Source organism: Esox lucius, chromosome 24 (assembly GCF_011004845.1).
Source record: "Esox lucius isolate fEsoLuc1 chromosome 24, fEsoLuc1.pri, whole genome shotgun sequence".
NCBI classification, from domain to species: domain Eukaryota; kingdom Metazoa; phylum Chordata; class Actinopteri; order Esociformes; family Esocidae; genus Esox; species Esox lucius.
Window position 1 is genome coordinate 100,001 of NC_047592.1, and position 17,745 is coordinate 117,745.

The 17,745-nt window shown below is 43.6% G+C and overlaps 1 protein-coding gene across 2 annotated transcripts in view; it reads left to right on the top strand.

Annotated features, from left to right (window-relative positions):
• atp1b2a (ATPase Na+/K+ transporting subunit beta 2a) overlaps nucleotides 1-14,061 on the top strand; it is a 29,783-nt gene extending 15,722 nt beyond the window's left edge. Inside the window, exons 4-9 of one of the 2 annotated variants that reach the window (XM_034290497.1) lie at nucleotides 8,051-8,130; nucleotides 8,960-9,085; nucleotides 9,675-9,734; nucleotides 10,026-10,052; nucleotides 12,804-12,899; nucleotides 13,647-14,061. In XM_034290497.1, the coding sequence (XP_034146388.1) occupies nucleotides 8,051-8,130; nucleotides 8,960-9,085; nucleotides 9,675-9,734; nucleotides 10,026-10,052; nucleotides 12,804-12,899; nucleotides 13,647-13,817 (560 nt within the window). In that variant the 3' untranslated portion in view covers nucleotides 13,818-14,061. The remainder of the gene's footprint in view (nucleotides 1-8,050; nucleotides 8,131-8,959; nucleotides 9,086-9,674; nucleotides 9,735-10,025; nucleotides 10,053-12,803; nucleotides 12,900-13,646) is intronic. The other variant, XM_029117559.2, reaches the window with a different exon arrangement.
• The last annotated feature ends 3,684 nt before the right edge of the window (nucleotides 14,062-17,745 follow it).

Genomic DNA, 17,745 nt, shown 5'->3' on the forward strand with positions numbered 1-17,745 from the left:
CCCCCAAAGGCCCGGCCACCGGACGGGCCAAGACGAACCCCAGCCCAAGGGAGGGGGGGCGGGGCAGCACAGTACCCCCATCGGCACAAACCCGCCGAGGGGGCGGAACAGCCGCGACTAACCAGGGTGGCGGAGCCGTCGGGACAGGCCGGGGAGGCAGAACCGGCTGAAGATCAGGAGCCGGCGGAGGGTCAGGGGCCGGGAGAGCCGACGGAGGGTCGGTAGCCGGCGGAGGGTCAGAGGCCGGGAGAGCCGACGGAGGGTCGGTAGCCGGAAGAGCCGACGGAGGGTCGGTAGCCGGAAGAGCCGAAGGAGGGTCGGTAGCCGGAAGAGCCGAAGGAGGGTCGGTAGCCGGAAGAGCCGAAGGAGGGTCGGTAGCCGGAAGAGCCGAAGGAGGGTCGGTAGCCGGAAGAGCCGACGGTGGGTCGGTAGCCGGAAGAGCCGACGGTGGGTCGGTAGCCGGAAGAGCCGACGGTGGGACGGTAGCCGGAAGAGCCGACGGTGGGACGGTAGCCGGAAGAGCCGACGGTGGGTCGGTAGCCGGAAGAGCCGACGGTGGGTCGGTAGCCGGAAGAGCCGACGGAGGCGCCGGGGCGGCCGGGACAGGAAGGGGCGCCGGGGCGGCCGGGACAGGAAGGGGCGCCGGGGCGGCCGGGACAGGAAGGGGCGCCGGGGCGGCCGGGACAGGAAGGGGCGCCGGGGCGGCCGGGACAGGAGAGGGCGGTGGCAGCCAAACCCCGGCAAGCTCAGGCGGTGCAGGCCACTCCTCCTCGGCCTCAGGCGGTGCAGGCCACTCCTCCTCGGCCTCAGGCGGTGCAGGCCACTCCTCCTCGGCCTCAGGCGGTGCAGGCCACTCCTCCTCGGCCTCAGGCGGTGCAGGCCACTCCTCCTCGGCCTCAGGCGGTGCAGGCCACTCCTCCTCGGCCTCAGGCGGTGCAGGCCACTCCTCCTCGGCCTCAGGCGGTGCAGGCCACTCCTCCTCGGCCTCAGGCGGTGCAGGCCACTCCTCCTCGGCCTCAGGCGGTGCAGGCTGCTGCCACTGGCAGGAAGGAGGCGCTGGCTGCTGCTCCAATGCAGCAGGGGGCGCTGACTGCCGCTGCTGGCAGGTAGGAGGCGCTGGCTGCTGCTCCAATGCAGCAGGAGGCGCTGACTGCCGCTGCTGGCAGGTAGGAGGCGCTGGCTGCTGCTCCGATGCAGCAGGGGGCAATCGGCGCCGTGGCGCAGGGACAGGGGCGGCGGAAGGCCGCGGAGCAGGAAGCGGTGTGCGCCTAATTGCCAGCCTACAGCCTGGCCAGCCTGCACGGGGTCGAGGAGGCACCGGACATAGAGGGGGCGCCGTCGGGACTTCCCTCGGGCACCCTCTCAGCCCCCCCCTAAAATTTTCCTGGGGGGACCTCGGACCGGGCGTTGGGCACCTCGCCCTCTTCTTCCTCCGGCCTCGCCTGCGTCCTGTCCTTCCTGCCTCCTGCATGTCCTGCAGGAGACCCTTCACCAGCTCCCCTTGCTCTTTGGTGAGGGGCTTGACCACTCCATACTGGTCCATGCCCCACAGCGGCACCCCGAACCCGTCTTGGGGCAACCCCCAGCACTGCTCCCCAAGGGGATCCTCCTCCACTCTCTCATAGACCGCTTCGTCATCGTCCGATGAGAGGGAGTCAGACCCCCAATCGCCCCTCCACGTATACACCCTCTCTGGAGGGGCTGCCTGCTGGCTCCAGTTGCGGTGGATCATTCTGTAACAACTCGTCGCGGTGTAGTGTTGGAGGAACCAGGCGCAGGCAGTACTCTCGTTCGTGGGTTTTTATTAAAACAACAAACAAACCAAACACGAACGGAAAACGAAACTAACTACTGATGAAAATAAAGTGCGCGACAACGCGTCTTAACAATCAACATTCAACAGTAATTTAACAACACTCACCGGTATACTAACAGACAGCAACAATGACAAGCAACAGCAACAATGATCCACAATGTGGGGAGCAGAGGGGAAACATATATACACATACAAACGAGCTAGATTGGGACCTGGTGTGGAAGATGGGAAACATGTGACAGTCCGGGATGTGTTCGTGAGAATATGGGAACTTGTGGAAATATGGCACGGTGGCGCTGCTGCTCACCGCACCATGACAGCCCTTTTTACCACAGCAGTTGTCACAAAGTGCTTTTACAGAAACACCCAGCTTTAAACCCCAAGGAGCAAACAACACTAGTGTTGAATTTCACTGCCTCCACGGTGTTTTACAGATGAGATGGTATGCTCTGGATTATGAGCCGTTCCAAGCCTTCTCCATACTATTTCTTCCCATCATTCTGGTCCAGGTTGATCATAGTTTCATCTGTCCAACGAATGCTGTTCCTGAACTGGGCTGGCTTTTTTAGATGTTTTTTGGCGAAATCTGGGCTTTCTATTTTTGAGGCTTATGAATGGTGTGCTCCTTGTGGTGAACCCTCTGTATTTGCTCTCGTGAAGTCTTCTCTTTATGGTAGGCTTGGATAATGACTTGCCTACCTCCTGGAGTGTGTTCTTCACTATTCATGAAGGGGTTTTTCTTTACCATGGAAAGGATCCTACGATCATCCACCACTGTTGTCTTCCATGGATGTCCAGGCCTTTTTGTGTTGCAGAGCTTACCAGTACGTTCTTTTTCTCAGAATGTACCAAACTGTTGATTTGGCCACTCCTAATGTTCCTACTATCTCTCTGATGGATAATTTTTTTGCAGCCTAAGGATTGCCTGTTTCACTTGCATTGAGAGCTGCATACACTTGCATACACCGCATGTTGTATGTTACCAGCAACAGCTTTCAAATGCAAATGCTACACCTGGAATGAACCTACTAGAACAGCTGAACTTTTTTTGTGATTAATCAGAGTCACTTTAAATGGTGTGTAATGACTTCTATTTAACATGAGTTTGAATGTGATTGGTTCATTCTGAACACAGCCACATCCCCAGTTATAAGAGGGTGTGCACACTTATGCAACCAGGTTATTGTGCATTTTTAATTAAAATGTTTCCCCCTCAAAGATTTCAGTTGGTTTTTCAATTGAATTGTTCACATTATAGGTCTCGTTAAAGGTGGAAAAAGTACTGACATGATTTATCTTTGTCTCATTATTTTACATCACAAGAACCTGGCATTTAAACAGGGGTTAGTAGACTTTTTATGTCCACTGTACCATAAAGACAAAGAATATTTGAGCTTAGTACTTTAATCAAGAATCTCTTAAATCAATAAATGATTTTGTATTGCAATTGCCTCCACATTATCAGGCCTAGCTTATTCAATCTCCTATATATGTACAGACTTCATTACTAGATAGATCCAATGCGTGAACAATGAAGAGCAAAGAAATCTGATATAGCCTTGTACACTGATAAACACACCTTCTCTAAAAAATAAAACTTTAGGCACGTTGCAATTTTAAATCTCTTTGCAATAATGTGCACAATACAATAATGTTTTGTGTTTAGAAATAGAACATGTATTTAGCTCTTCATTTGTAATCAACTTTGGTTGTCCAACAGAGGATGATTTGAGATCGAACTTTGGTTGTCCAACAGGCAAGAGATTCCATCAAAACGTAACAGCAACCTTGGTGATTGGTTATAGGCGAGGGTAATAATGACTCTGGTGATTGGTTACAGGCATGGGTAATAATGACTCTGGTGATTGGTTATAGGCGAGGGTAATAATGACTCTGGTGATTGGTTATAGGCGAGGGTAATAATGACTCTGGTGATTGGTTACAGGTGAGGGTAATAATGACTCTGGTGATTGGTTATAGGAGGGTAATAATGACTCTGGTGATTGGTTATAGGAGGGTAATAATGACTCTGGTGATTGGTTATAGGAGGGTAATAATGACTCTGGTGATTGGTTATAGGAGGGTAATAATGACTCTGGTGATTGGTTATAGGAGGGTAATAATGACTCTGGTTGATTGGTTATAGGAGGGTAATAATTGCTCTGGTTGATTGATTATAGGAGGGTAATAATGACTCTGGTTGATTGGTTATAGGAGAGTAATAATGACTCTGGTGATTGGTTATAGGAGAGTAATAATGACTCTGGTGATTGGTTATAGGAGGGTAATAATTACTCTGGTTGATTGGTTATAGGAGGGTAATAATGACTCTGGTGATTGGTTACAGAAGGGTAATAATTACTCTGGTGATTGGTTATAAGAGGGTAAAAATTACTCTGGTGATTGGTTATAGGAGGATAATAATTACTCTGGTGATTGGTTATAGGAGGGTAATAATGACTCTGGTGATTGGTTATAGGAGGGTAATAATGACTCTGGTTGATTGGTTATTGGAGAGTAATAATGACTCTGGTGATTGGTTATAGGAGGGTAATAATGACTCTGGTGATTGGTTATAGGAGGGTAATAATTGCTCTGGTTGATTGGTTATAGGGGGGTAATAATGACTCTGGTTGATTGGTTATAAGAGGGTAATAATGACTTTGGTGATTGGTTATAGGAGGGTAATAATGACTCTGGTTGATTGGTTATAAGAGGGTAATAATGACTTTGGTTATAGGAGGGTAATAGTAGAAATGGTAAACTTCTTCCCAATCCTGAATCGTGCTGCTCAGCCTTTTGCTGCAGAAATCGCTTATCAATGCTTCATATTGACTTGAAATGAATGGGAGCTGGGGGAGTAGTTTTGGTAGGTGGGGGAGTGGTTTTGGGAGCTGGGGGAGTAGTTTTGGTAGGTGGGGGAGTGGTTTTGGGAGCTGGGGGAGTTGTTTTGGTAGGTGTGGGAGTGGTTTTGGGAGCTGGGGGAGTTGTTTTGTTAGCGGGGGGGTGGGTTTGGGACCTGGGGGAGATGTTTTGGTAGCTGGGGGAGTGGTTTTGGTAGGTGTATCATGAACTTCAGCAGGAAGAGCCGGTGCTGCCATCTTTGCATCCTTTTGTTACCACTTGCTTCCTGAGAAAATAAACACTATGTAAAGCCACATTGAAAAACTGAGTAGCGCATTATTTACACTGCTCAAAAAGATTAAGGGAACACGAAACCATTACAGTATAACACCGATTTAATTAAACTTCAGGGTTATCAATCTGTCCTGTTAGGAAGCATAAGCGATTGTGAGTCAATGTCACCTGTTTTGGTGCAAATGAAAGTGATAACAGGGTTAATCCTAATCCTTTTTAGTTCTGTTTCCTTCTGCAAAGGGATTGGTAAGTGATATTCAACACTACTGTTGTTTGCTCCTTGGGGTTTAAGGCCGGGTGTCTCTGTAAATCCCTTTGTGACAACTGTCGTTGTAAAAAGAGCTTTATAAATAAATGTGATTGATTGATTGATTAGTAGTATTGTTATTATAATATTACAATGTTAATGTTATTATTATTGTTATTATAATATTACAATGTTAATGTTATTATTATTGTTATTATAATATTACAGTGTTAATGTTATTAGTCCTGTTGTTATTATAATATTACAATGTTAATGTTATTATTATTGTTATTATAATATTACAGTGTTAATGTTATTAGTTGTATTGTTATTATAATATTACAATGTGTTAATGTTATTAGTAGTATAGTATGCACCATCATGTGATGACGATGAGTTACCCCAAAGGAACAGAACCTTACGCTAAGACATTGTTGAGTATTTTTGTGCATTGTTTCTCTAATAAATATTTAAACCATGTGGTGTTTTCGGAATGATGATTATCTAAAAAGTAATGCCAGGCAGACTTTTGTTGTCCTCAGTTTGTGGCTCAGGGAAGAACTGTTGATATGGACACTGCGTGAAATTATTCAGTGTTATAAAATGTCTACTAGCAATAAGCTTGTCCTGAATATAGCATGCATTAAACGCATCGTATTTGGGACCAATAAGTAGCTCAAGCCTAAGCCTTTTCTAGATCTATTACCTATTATTCAAAGCTGTCATGGTTCGAATATTCAAAGCTGTCATGGTTAGAATATACAAAGCTGTCATGGTTTAAATATAAAATGCTGTCATGGTTCGAATATAAAATGCTGTCATGGTTCAAATATTCAAAGCTGTCATGGTTCGAATATTCAAAGCTGTCATGGTTCAAATATAAAATGCTGTCATGGTTCGAATATTCAAAGCTGTCATGGCTCGAATATTCAAAGCTGTTATGGTTTAAATATTCAAAGCTGTCATGGTTCAAATATAAAATGCTGTCATGGTTTGAATATACAAAGCTGTCATGGTCCAAGTATTCAAATGAAAGAGGTATGTGATGAAACCGTAGTCCAGGAGTTGTACTACACCTGGACTACTGCTCACTCATATGGGCAAGGTCTGTAAAGGAGGGCAAAGAAACTGTAGTTGGTCCAAACAGAGCAGCATGTATAGCCCTCAAAAGTACACTGAGTGAATTTCAGTGGCATGCATGTCAGCCTTTCCTTGGTTAGAAAAGAGAAGTGACTGGCTGAAACACTGCTAGACTTTGTACGAAGTGTTGATCTTTTGAATTTACCTTTGTTTTTGGTTCAGTCAGTCCACACAGCTCTGACACTAATCACTACCTCGAAAGGCATCCTGAGATCTCCTCACAATTTCCATGTCCACCGGATGCCTTTTCTTAAATAAGTAACATGAGTAGAGTGTTTATAACAGAATCATGTAATATGGAGTGTTAATAACAGAATCATGTAATATGGAGTGTTAATCACAGAATCATGTAATATGGAGTGTTTTATAAAGGGGTAATGTGGTATGTAGTGTTTGTAACAGAGTAATGTAATATGGAATGTTTTATAATGGAGTCATGTAATATGGAGTGTTTTATAACAGAGTCATTTAATATGGAATGTTTTATAATGGAGTCATGTAATATGGAGTGTTTTATAACAGAGTCATGTAACATGGAGTGTTTTAAAATGTTTTATAATATTAACAATACAAATAGTATGGCAACTACTATTTAATAATATTAATAATAAACATAGTATGGCAACTATTATTTAATTATACAATTAATAATAGAAACAGCATGGCAACTACTATTTAATAATAATAATAACAATACAAATAGCATGGCAACTACGAATCATCTGAATGATATAAAGGAGTAGGGGCTACATTTATTTGTTGTTTATATATTATTAAATACAGAGGCAAAAATCTGATCAGCTTTGGAGGGGATTATTACATTACATTTTCTCAAGAGAGGGACACCAAAAGTAGTGCTGTAATACTGTTTTAGTTTGCGATATCAGTTTGCTCGCTACTGCAAATTCAGCTATTGAGTGTGAACCCTACCAACATAAAACAAACTTACTGTATTCAGCTCAAAATAGCTACGTGCATTGAGTGCCTATCAGAGGGTAGACACAAATACTGTCACCTTGCCAGGTAAGGAAATCTGCATACATTGCATTGCAAGCTTCTCTCATTGACTCAAATTCAAACAGCTGCAAACACTGGTTGATGATACTGTAGCTAGCTAGCAAACGTCAGCTAACAGCTAGCTAATATAAAGTGTGACCTGGAATTCACGGTTCGGTACGTACAGAAAGTTTTAAGTCATGTTCAGTACGATTTGGGTAAAGTGGAAAAAAACATGCAAAAGATAACATATATTTTAATTTATTTTGAAGTTATAAACTTTGGCCATTGCCACTGTACTTAAAGCATGTAGTTTGTTGGAGGGGTGAGGGGTCTACTCCTGTGAGATACTGTATATTTATTATTTATATGTAATTAAATATATCCTTTGTCAGTAGTCTCTAAGTCTCTCTGGATAAGAGTCTTCTGAATTATATAAATGAATAGGAGCAATTTTTTTTGTTCAAAACCATATTGCAGTCTTTCTGCAGTAGCTCTCATTAATAATATCTCGTCTTGTTGTCAAGGTTTATTTCTCTTGTGTTGACTCATTTCACATCTATGCTAATATGGCTAACATTTACTGGCTAGCTCACCAACCAACAACTGATGATTTAATACAAATGAATTTATGTTTTCTGTTAACATTTGCAGACATGTTACATATTCACTGTTGACAAAATACCTGTGTGTGTGTTTGTCTGTTTGTGTAGCATACAACAACTCAGTCCAGGTCCAGAACAACGATGATTGTCTTCCTGATAACTACTTTATCCAGGAGGACAGTGGAGAGGTGAGGAACCCCTGACCCTTGACCTCTAACCCCTGAATTATAACCCCTGACCTCTGACCCCAGGGACCGGTTGCACCAGTTTGGGGTAAGTGGTTGGTAACTCTGTCTGACCTAAAACTCTATCATGCCAACCCCATGAATTCTACATCTAGAACCAGCTGGGTGTAGGACCTATAAGTGGTGGGCGTGGTTAAGACCTGGCCGTAGACAAATGGGCATTGTTAAAATCCGGCCGCAGAGAGGTGGTCATGGTTAAAACCTGGATGTAAACAGTTGGTCATGGTTAAAACCTGGATGTAGACAGGTGGGCGTGGTTAAGAGCTGGCTGCAGACTGGTGGGTGTGGTTAAAACCTGGATGTAAACAGTTGGTCATGGTTAAAATCTGGATGTAGACAGGTGGGCGTGGTTAAGAGCTGGCTGCAGACTGGTGGGTGTGGTAAAAACCTGGATGTAGACAGGTGGGCGTGGTGAAGACCTGGCCGCAGAGAGGTGGTCATGGTTAAAATCTGGATGTAGACAGGTGGGCGTGGTTAAGAGCTGGCTGCAGACTGGTGGGTGTGGTTAAAACCTGGATGTAGACAGTTGGTCATGGTTAAAATCTGGATGTAGACAGGTGGGCGTGGTTAAGAGCTGGCTGCAGACTGGTGGGTGTGGTTAAAACCTGGATGTAGACAGGTGGGCTTGGTTAAGACCTGGCCCAGACAGGTGGGCGTGGTTAAAACCTAGCATTCTCTGATTATTTACAGTGGCAAACTCAATTTACAGTTTCTGATTCAGACTCTGTTCTTCTCAACCCATAATGTTGTCCTAACCTGTGTGTGTGTTTAGGTGAGGAACAACCCGAAGCGTTCGTGTCAGTTTAACCGTACATCTCTGGACGCATGTTCTGGGATAATAGACCGCACCTACGGCTACCAGACTGGACAACCTTGTGTTCTCATCAAACTGAACCGGGTACACACACACCCCCACACACACACACACACACCCCCACACACACACACACCACACACACACCCCCACACACACACACACACCACACACACACACCCACACACACCACACACACACACCCACACACACCACACACACACCCCCATACACACCACACACACACCCCCATACACACCACACCCCCACACACACACACACCACACACACACCCCCACACTCACACACACCACACACACACTCCCACACACACACACACCACACACACACCCCCATACACACCACACACACACCCCCCCCACACACACACACACACCACACACACCACACACACACACCACACCCCCACACACACACACCACACATACACCCCCACACACACCACACACACACAGCACCCCCCCACACACACACCCCCACACACACCACACACACACCCCAGACTGGACAACCTTGTGTTCTCATCAAACTGAACCGGGTACACACACACACAACCCCACACACACACACACACACCCCCCCCCCCCCATTACCCCCCACTTTGACCCCCAGGCAACCCTGGTGTCTAATGTTTAACCTCTGACCTCATCAGGTGATTGGGATGCTTCCAGGGAAGGATGGCCAGTCTCCTTATGTCACCTGTGGAGCCAAGGTCAGACTGGCTACCATCTCTAATTTCTCTCTGTCTCTCATCCTACCATCTCTAATTTCTCCCTGTCTCTCATCCTACCATCTCTAATTTCTCCCTGTCTCTCATCCTACCGTCTCTAATTTCTCTCTGTCTCTCATCCTACCATCTCTAATTTATCTCTGTCTCTCATCTTACCATCTCTAATTTATCTGTCTCTCATCCTACCATCTCTAATTTCTCTCAACATTTCTCATCTCTCTCTCCATCTCTCTCTCCATCTTTCTGTGCATGTTTTTCAACCCTCCATCTCAGAGATATAAAGTTGGACAAGATGAATGGGTAAGATGACAGCTATATGTGTAGATTGAATTTATTAGAATATTTTGAGATCTTCATATATAACTAATATTAAAGCTAGATAGAAAACATAGTATTGAAGCTAGATAGAAAATGTAACATTAACGCAAGATTACATTTACATTTATGCAGAGTTAATAAATAACAAAAAATTGTCAGAATTCCTCACAACCAGGCTTTGGGTCTTGCATTATTTAAATGAATTTGAAGGGGCCTGTTGATGGTGACCGTTGATGGTGACCGTTGATGGTGACCATTGAAGGTGACCATTGAAGCTGCCCATTGAAGGTGGTCATTGAAGGTGACCAATGAAGGTGGTCATTGAAGGTGACCAATGAAGGTGGTCATTGAAGCTGCCCATTGAAGGTGGTCATTTGCCTACTGAAGTCAGTCATGATACCAAACTGCAGTCAGATGAAGACCCTGGTGGGGACAACAACCTTGCAGATGAGATTCCCTGAGCTTCAAACAGAGAAAACTATTTGGATGTGCAAACCCACAGTTTCCTCTGTCCACTTTCCTCTGTCTCAGACGATTCCACAGATGATGAAGCCAGTTTTGGAGATCCTGGATTGCCACGGTAACATAGTCTACATTTGTGTAGCTGGTTGGAGGTTCAGAAAAATTATTTAAGTCCGTGTTGGAGACAGCCTATGACAGAGACATTCAGTTGTTTGGAAGAGCTATGGTGGACAGTCCTGCTGTCAGCAAGCCAATTGCAAACTCACTCAAAGCAGGAGACACAGCATTGTGTTTTGTGACCAAACTGGACATTTTATATTAGCCTTTTATTGTCCTCAGCACAAGGCACATCCCTATAATGACCATGCAGTGTAATCAGCTTCTCAACAGTGTAATCAGCTTCTCAACAGTGTAATCAACTTCTCAACACCCCACTCTTGTCAGGTGGAAGGACTATCCTGGCAAAGGAAAAATGCTAACTAACAGGGATGTAAAAAGATGGATAGATAGACTGATAAATATATAGATGATATGTGTTTTAATTTAGATTGAAGAGATAGATAGACTGATAAATATATAGATGATATGTGTGTTTGAATGTAGATTGAACTTATAGACTGACTGATAAATACAGTGGGGAGAACAAGTATTTAATACAATGCCGCTTTTGCCTGTTTTCCTACTTACAAAGCATATAGAGGTCTGTAATTTTTATCATAGGTACACTTCAACTGTGAGAGATGGAATCTAAAACAAAAATCTAGAAAATCACATTGTATGATTTTTAAATAATTAATTTGCATTTTATTGCATGTCATAAGTATTTGATCACCTACCAACCAGTAAGAATTCCGGCTCTCACAGACCTGTTTTTCTTTAAGAAGCACTCCTGTTCTCCACTCATCACCTGTATTAACTGCACTTGTTTGAACTCGTTACCTGTATAAAAGACATCTGTCCACACACTCAATCAAACCGACTCCAACCTCTCCACAATGGCCAAGACCAGAGAGCTGTGTAAGGACAACAGGGATAAAATTGTAGACCTGCACAAGGCTGGGATGGGCTACAGGACAATAGGCAAGCAGCTTGGTGAGAAGGCAACAACTGTTGGTGCAATTATTAGAAAATGGAAGAAGTTCAAGATGACAGTCAATCTCCCTTGGTCTGGGGCTCCATGCAAGATCTCACCTCGTGGGGCATCAATGATCATGAGGAAGGTGAGGGATCCGCCCAGAACTACATGGCAGGACCTGGTCAATGACCTGAAGAGAGCTGGGACCACAGTCTCAAAAAATCCTGCAGTGCACGCAAGGTCCCCCTGCTCAAGTCCAGGCCAGTCTGAAGTTTGCCAATGACCATCTGGATGATCCAGAGGAGGAATGGGAGAAGGTCATGTGGTCTGATGAGACAAAAATAGAGCTTTTTGGTCTAAAATCCACTCGCCGTGTTTGGAGGAAGAAGAAGGATGAGTACAACCCCAAGAACACCATCCCAACCGTGAAGCATGGAGGTGGAAACATCATTCTTTGGGGATGCTTTTCTGCAAAGGGGACAGGACGACTGCACCATATTGAGGGGAGGATGGATGGGGCCATGTATCGTGAGATCTTGGCCAACAACCTCCTTCCCTCAGAAAGAGCATTGAAGATGGGTCGTGGCTGGGTCTTCCATCATGACAATGACCCAAAACACACAGCCAGGGCAACAAAGGAGTGGCTCCGTAAGAAGCATCTCAAGGTCCTGGAGTGGCCTAGCCAGTCTCCAGACCTTAACCCAATATAAAATCTTTGGAGGGAGCTGAAAGTCCATATTGCCCAGCGACAGCCCCGAAACCTGAAGGATCTGGAGAAGGTCTGTATGGAGGAGTGGGCCAAAATCCCTGCTGCAGTGTGTGCAAACCTGGTCAAGAACTACAGGGAAAATATGATCTCTGTAATTGCAAACAAAGGTTTCTTTACCAAATATTAAGTTCTGCTTTCCTGATGTATCAAATACATATGTCATGCAATAAAATGCTAATTAATTACTTAAAAATCATACAATGAGATTTTCTGGACTCACAGTTGAAGAGTACCTATGATAAAATTACAGACCTCTACATGCTTTGTAAGTGGGAAAAACTGCAAAATTGGCAGTGTATCTAAATACTTGTTCTCCCCACTGTAAGTAGATGATATGTGTGTTTGAATGTAGATTGAACAGATTGATAGTTGAATAGATGGATAGACTAAATATATAGATAATGTGTGTGTGTGTGTGTGTGCGCAGAAGGAGGATGCCGATGCGATTGGAGAGCTGGCCTTCTACCCCCCCAATGGGACCTTCAACCTCATGTACTTTCCTTACTACGGCAAGAAGGCCCAGGTGAACACACACACACACAGACCAACAAAACACACTTACACTGACCAACAAAACACAGACCAACAAAACACACTCACACTGACCAACAAAACACAGACCAACAAAACACACTCACACAGACCAACAAAACACACTCACACTGACCAACAAAACACACTCACACTGACCAACAAAACACACTCACACTGACCAACAAAAAACACTCACACAGACCAACAAAACACACTCACACTGACCAACAAAACACACTCACACTGACCAACAAAACACATTCACACAGACCAACAAAACACATTCACACAGACCAACAAAACACACTCACACAGACCAACAAAAACACACAGACAAACAAAATAAACACAGACAAACAAAACACACACAGCACACACAGACAAACAAAAGACACACACTAGCATACACCAGCCACACACGTACATACCCTTCAGTTTGTTTGTTTCCAGGTGAATTATACCCTCCTGTTACTGTAACTGGTCTGTGTGTTTCCAGGTGAATTATACCCTCCTGTTACTGTAACTGGTCAATGTGTGTTTCCAGGTGAATTATACCCTCCTGTTACTGTAACTGGTCAATGTGTGTTTCCAGGTGAATTATACCCTCCTGTTACTGTAACTGGTCAATGTGTGTTTCCAGGTGAATTATACCCTCCTGTTACTGTAACTGGTCAATGTGTGTTTCCAGGTGAATTATACCCTCCTGTTACTGTAACTGGTCAATGTGTGTTTCCAGGTGAACTACTCGCAGCCTCTTGTAGCAGTGAAGTTCCTCAACATCTCTGTGAACACTGATGTGAATGTGGAGTGTAAGATCAACTCCAACACTCTGACCACTGGAGGGGAGAGGGACAAGTTCGCTGGGCGAGTCTCCTTCAAACTGAGAATCACCTCCAGCAACAACTAGCACTACAGTATAGAGACAAACACACACACACACACACATATATAGAAATACCCATACATACATAGAGACACCTAGACACACACGCACACACACACATTTGCACAAACACACACAGGTGTCACTGCCATATGAAAACCTCTTCAGAAACACAGATCTGGAGATTCAGAGAGGAGGGAGGAGGGGATGGGAGGAGAGGATAGGAGGAGGTCCAGAGAAGAGGGGGAGAGGGCAGGGGAGGATAGGAGGAGGTCCAGAGAAGAGGGGGAGAGGGCAGGGGAGGATAGGAGGAGGTCCAGGGAGGAGGGGGAGAGGGCAGGGGAGGATTTAATTAGGGAATAGAAGTCTATCTTTTTTTTATTTCACAACATTCTTAATTGTCTTTCTACCTCTATCTTTCTTTCTCAATCTGTCTGAATTACAATTCTCTGAGTTAACATGAAGCTTCATTCTGGTAAATCTCTGAAAATTCAAGATGACCAGTTAATGAAATGTTGCTAAATCAAATCCTTGAGTCAACAAGATGAAGATCCTGTTTGTCTGCCCTTGAGTAAGACATTTAACAGAATGTGTTATCTGTCAACAGAGTCCTGACTTTTACACCCCAGAATTGTGTACAATCCACATGTTTAGTGACATCCAATACCTCTCAGACCCAAGTCAGTAAATCTTTTGATTATATAAGGAGGATTGTGGACTTGTCATTTGGTAAAACAAAATTCAGACTCTCTCCCCCTCATTTGTTCTAACTCTCTTCCTCTTTCTGATCATCCAATCAGAACCCCTCTTCATACTTCCCTGTCAGTTTTCTAACAATTGCTTTTCTCCTTTTTTCTCTCCTTTCTATGGTTTTGTTTATTAATTGATCTATACTTTTATTAGATCAATATACTATTTATTTATTTATTTATCATCTCTATTGTTTTGCTTTTTTGTTTGTTGTTGAATTTTATCTTAGTTTTATTTATACTTTTGTAATGGATGTTTCCTTTATTTTCATGAATTACTTGCTCTGAAGCCTTCCACACACAAACACCACAGACACACACACACACACACATACACAAAGCCATAACTACACACAAACATTCACATGGCTATAACCACACACACACACACACACACACACATACACAGAGCCATAACTACACACACACATTCACATGGCTATAACCACACACACACACACACACACACACACACACACACATACACAGAGCCATAACTACACACACACATTCACATGGCTATAACCACACACACACACACACACACACAGAGCCATAACTACACACACACATTCACATGGCTATAACCACACACACACACACACACAGAGCCATAACTACACACACACATTCACATGGCTATAACCACACACACACACACACACAGAGCCATAACTACACACACACATGCACACACTGCCATAGCCACAAAGGAGCTCAAGTCCAGAATATTTTTGTTGTTGTATTTGCTGTTGTTTACGCTCCATTATCTTTTATAAGCAATATATCAACCATATATCACTTACATATAACATTACATCAGTCAGACAGGAATAGAGTTAGGGTTAAAGGCTATAAGGTAAAGGTGAGAACAGGTTAGGCCCAGGTGTTTGGTTAGGTAATGGTTAGAGATAGTGTGGAAACTCAGCAGAATCACAGACATTTAGTAATGTCACTGTATTTTATTTCCTGTTCAGTTTGTGGTAGAGTTGATCTGTAATTAATAGCTAAGTCACTAGTTGCTAGGTCCTTGGTATGTAGCCATTAGCTGCTCAGTCAGATTGTTCCAGGTAACTAGTCACTAGGTACTCGATAGCCAGCTGTTAGCCATAATGCTAAGTCGTTGGGTACTGGGTATCTATAAGCATAATGCTAGGTTATGGAAAGCCAGCTGTTAGCCATGATGCTAAGTCGCTGGGTACTGGGTAGCTATAAGCATATTTCTAGGTTATGGAAAGCCACCTGTTAGCCATAATGCTAAGTTGCTGGGTACTGGGTAGCTATAAGCATATTGCTAGGTTATGGAAAGCCACCTGTTAGCCATAATGCTAAGTTGCTGGGTACTGGGTAGCTATAAGCATAGTGCTAGGGTATAGGTTGCTAGCTGTTAGACAGTGCTAAACCATTAGTTGCAAGGTCAGTTTTCATACTTGATGGACAATAGGTGGTATCCAGACAATATGTGGATGATGCTGGGGTGATATCTTTGGGTGATAAAATGTTGGGATGTATGTCTGAGTATTTTTTTTGGTTGTATTTTTTCTTTTCTGTTTCTCCACTTGTTCATTGGTTTTAATGTTTGTGGTCAGCCCTGGGGAAAGGTTTAGAATCATGTATAGTTATTATGATCAGCCCTGGGGACAGGTTTAGAATCAAATATAGTTACCACAGTTATAACAGCAACCACAGAAACAGGTTTAACACACTATCCTACCCTAAGTGTTGTGCCACTTGTGAGCTGTCGTCTTACTGTTTGTCCGGCCCCTTTAATCTTTTAGACCTATCCCTTCCATTTAAACAGTGATTTCAATTCCTGGTTTGGGCAGCCTGACCAATTAGAGTCCTAACATCATAGGAAGTTATTTTATAAGTTTTCTTTCATTTTTACATTTGAGTTCAGTTCCATTTTCTGTACAACATTCTACAGATCTATTCTAGATGTAATAATAATGACATCATCATCACATTATAACAACATCATCATAATGACATCATCTGTATTACTGCCTGAGATGTGGATCCTTTGGAATCTAAATAATTTTGTTGTAAAAACAACAAGAAATAAAATGATTTTGTGTTTAAAAGGCTGTCTTTGTGAAAGGAGAAAGGAAAGAGTGAAAGGAGAGAGGGATGAGAGAAAGGTGAGGAAAGAGTGAAAGGAGAGAGGGATAAGAGAAAGGAGAGAGGGATGACAGAAAGGAGAGGAAAGAGTGAAAGGAGAGAGGGATGAGAGAAAAGAGAAATGGATGAAAGAAAACAGTGAGTGTGGTTCATATTTTATTGAGGGTTAACAATGAATGAGATTCTTGTATCCTCTCAAAACCAGATGGGAGTCTGCTCAAGGAAGCTGGATGTTCTCATGCATTTATGATGCTATACCAAGTTCCTGATAAACCGTGGCTATTGTAGAAACTGCCAAGCTCTTGAATTAATTTATTTAATCACAATGATCAGTTATTATTGTATAAAACAATACTTTATGACCCTGACATCAAATCAAGCTCCTAAATTCATAAATGAATGAAACAGGCCTAAGCCAAAGTGGAACCTCAAGCAGAGTGTAGGTAATTTGGTAAGAGCTCAGTGGAGTTTTACCGGCCTCTATGCTCTTGATCACTTTTGAAAGACCATGGAGGGTAGCTAATCACTGTCCGTTTGTTGCTAGAACTTTTACCTCAGAAACGGATTCATAGAATACTGCTCATTCACCTGGTTAAACATGATAATAGTTAATGTACATTTGTACAAGTGAAAGAATGAGTCAGGGTTAGAGTCTTCTTCAATGTTTATTCAGCAGTCATAGTACATGTCTCCAGATGTTACAACAGCTCTCACCAGTGTTAGTTACTCTCTGCTGACTCCCACCATCTAACAGGTGAGCTTGGGGTAGCTGGTGTTATAAAGCAACGTCCCAGGATGGTCTGTCCAGCACCATATCCGTCAACATGGAAACGGAGGAACAGATATAGGTACGTCTAAAACAGAATGCTAAGCCCCAAAAAATAGTGACAGTTATATCATCAATATACATGTAACTAACATTTACTAAGAACATCCCTCCTACAGGGGTTTTATGGATAAGGGATGCTGAAGGTTACAGAATCAGAACTGTAGTTTATTGCATTTCATACCGAAAATAAGTCTTATATAAGAACCCGGGCTGGTGGTGTATGTTCTAAACACTGATGGGGTTACCAGAACCC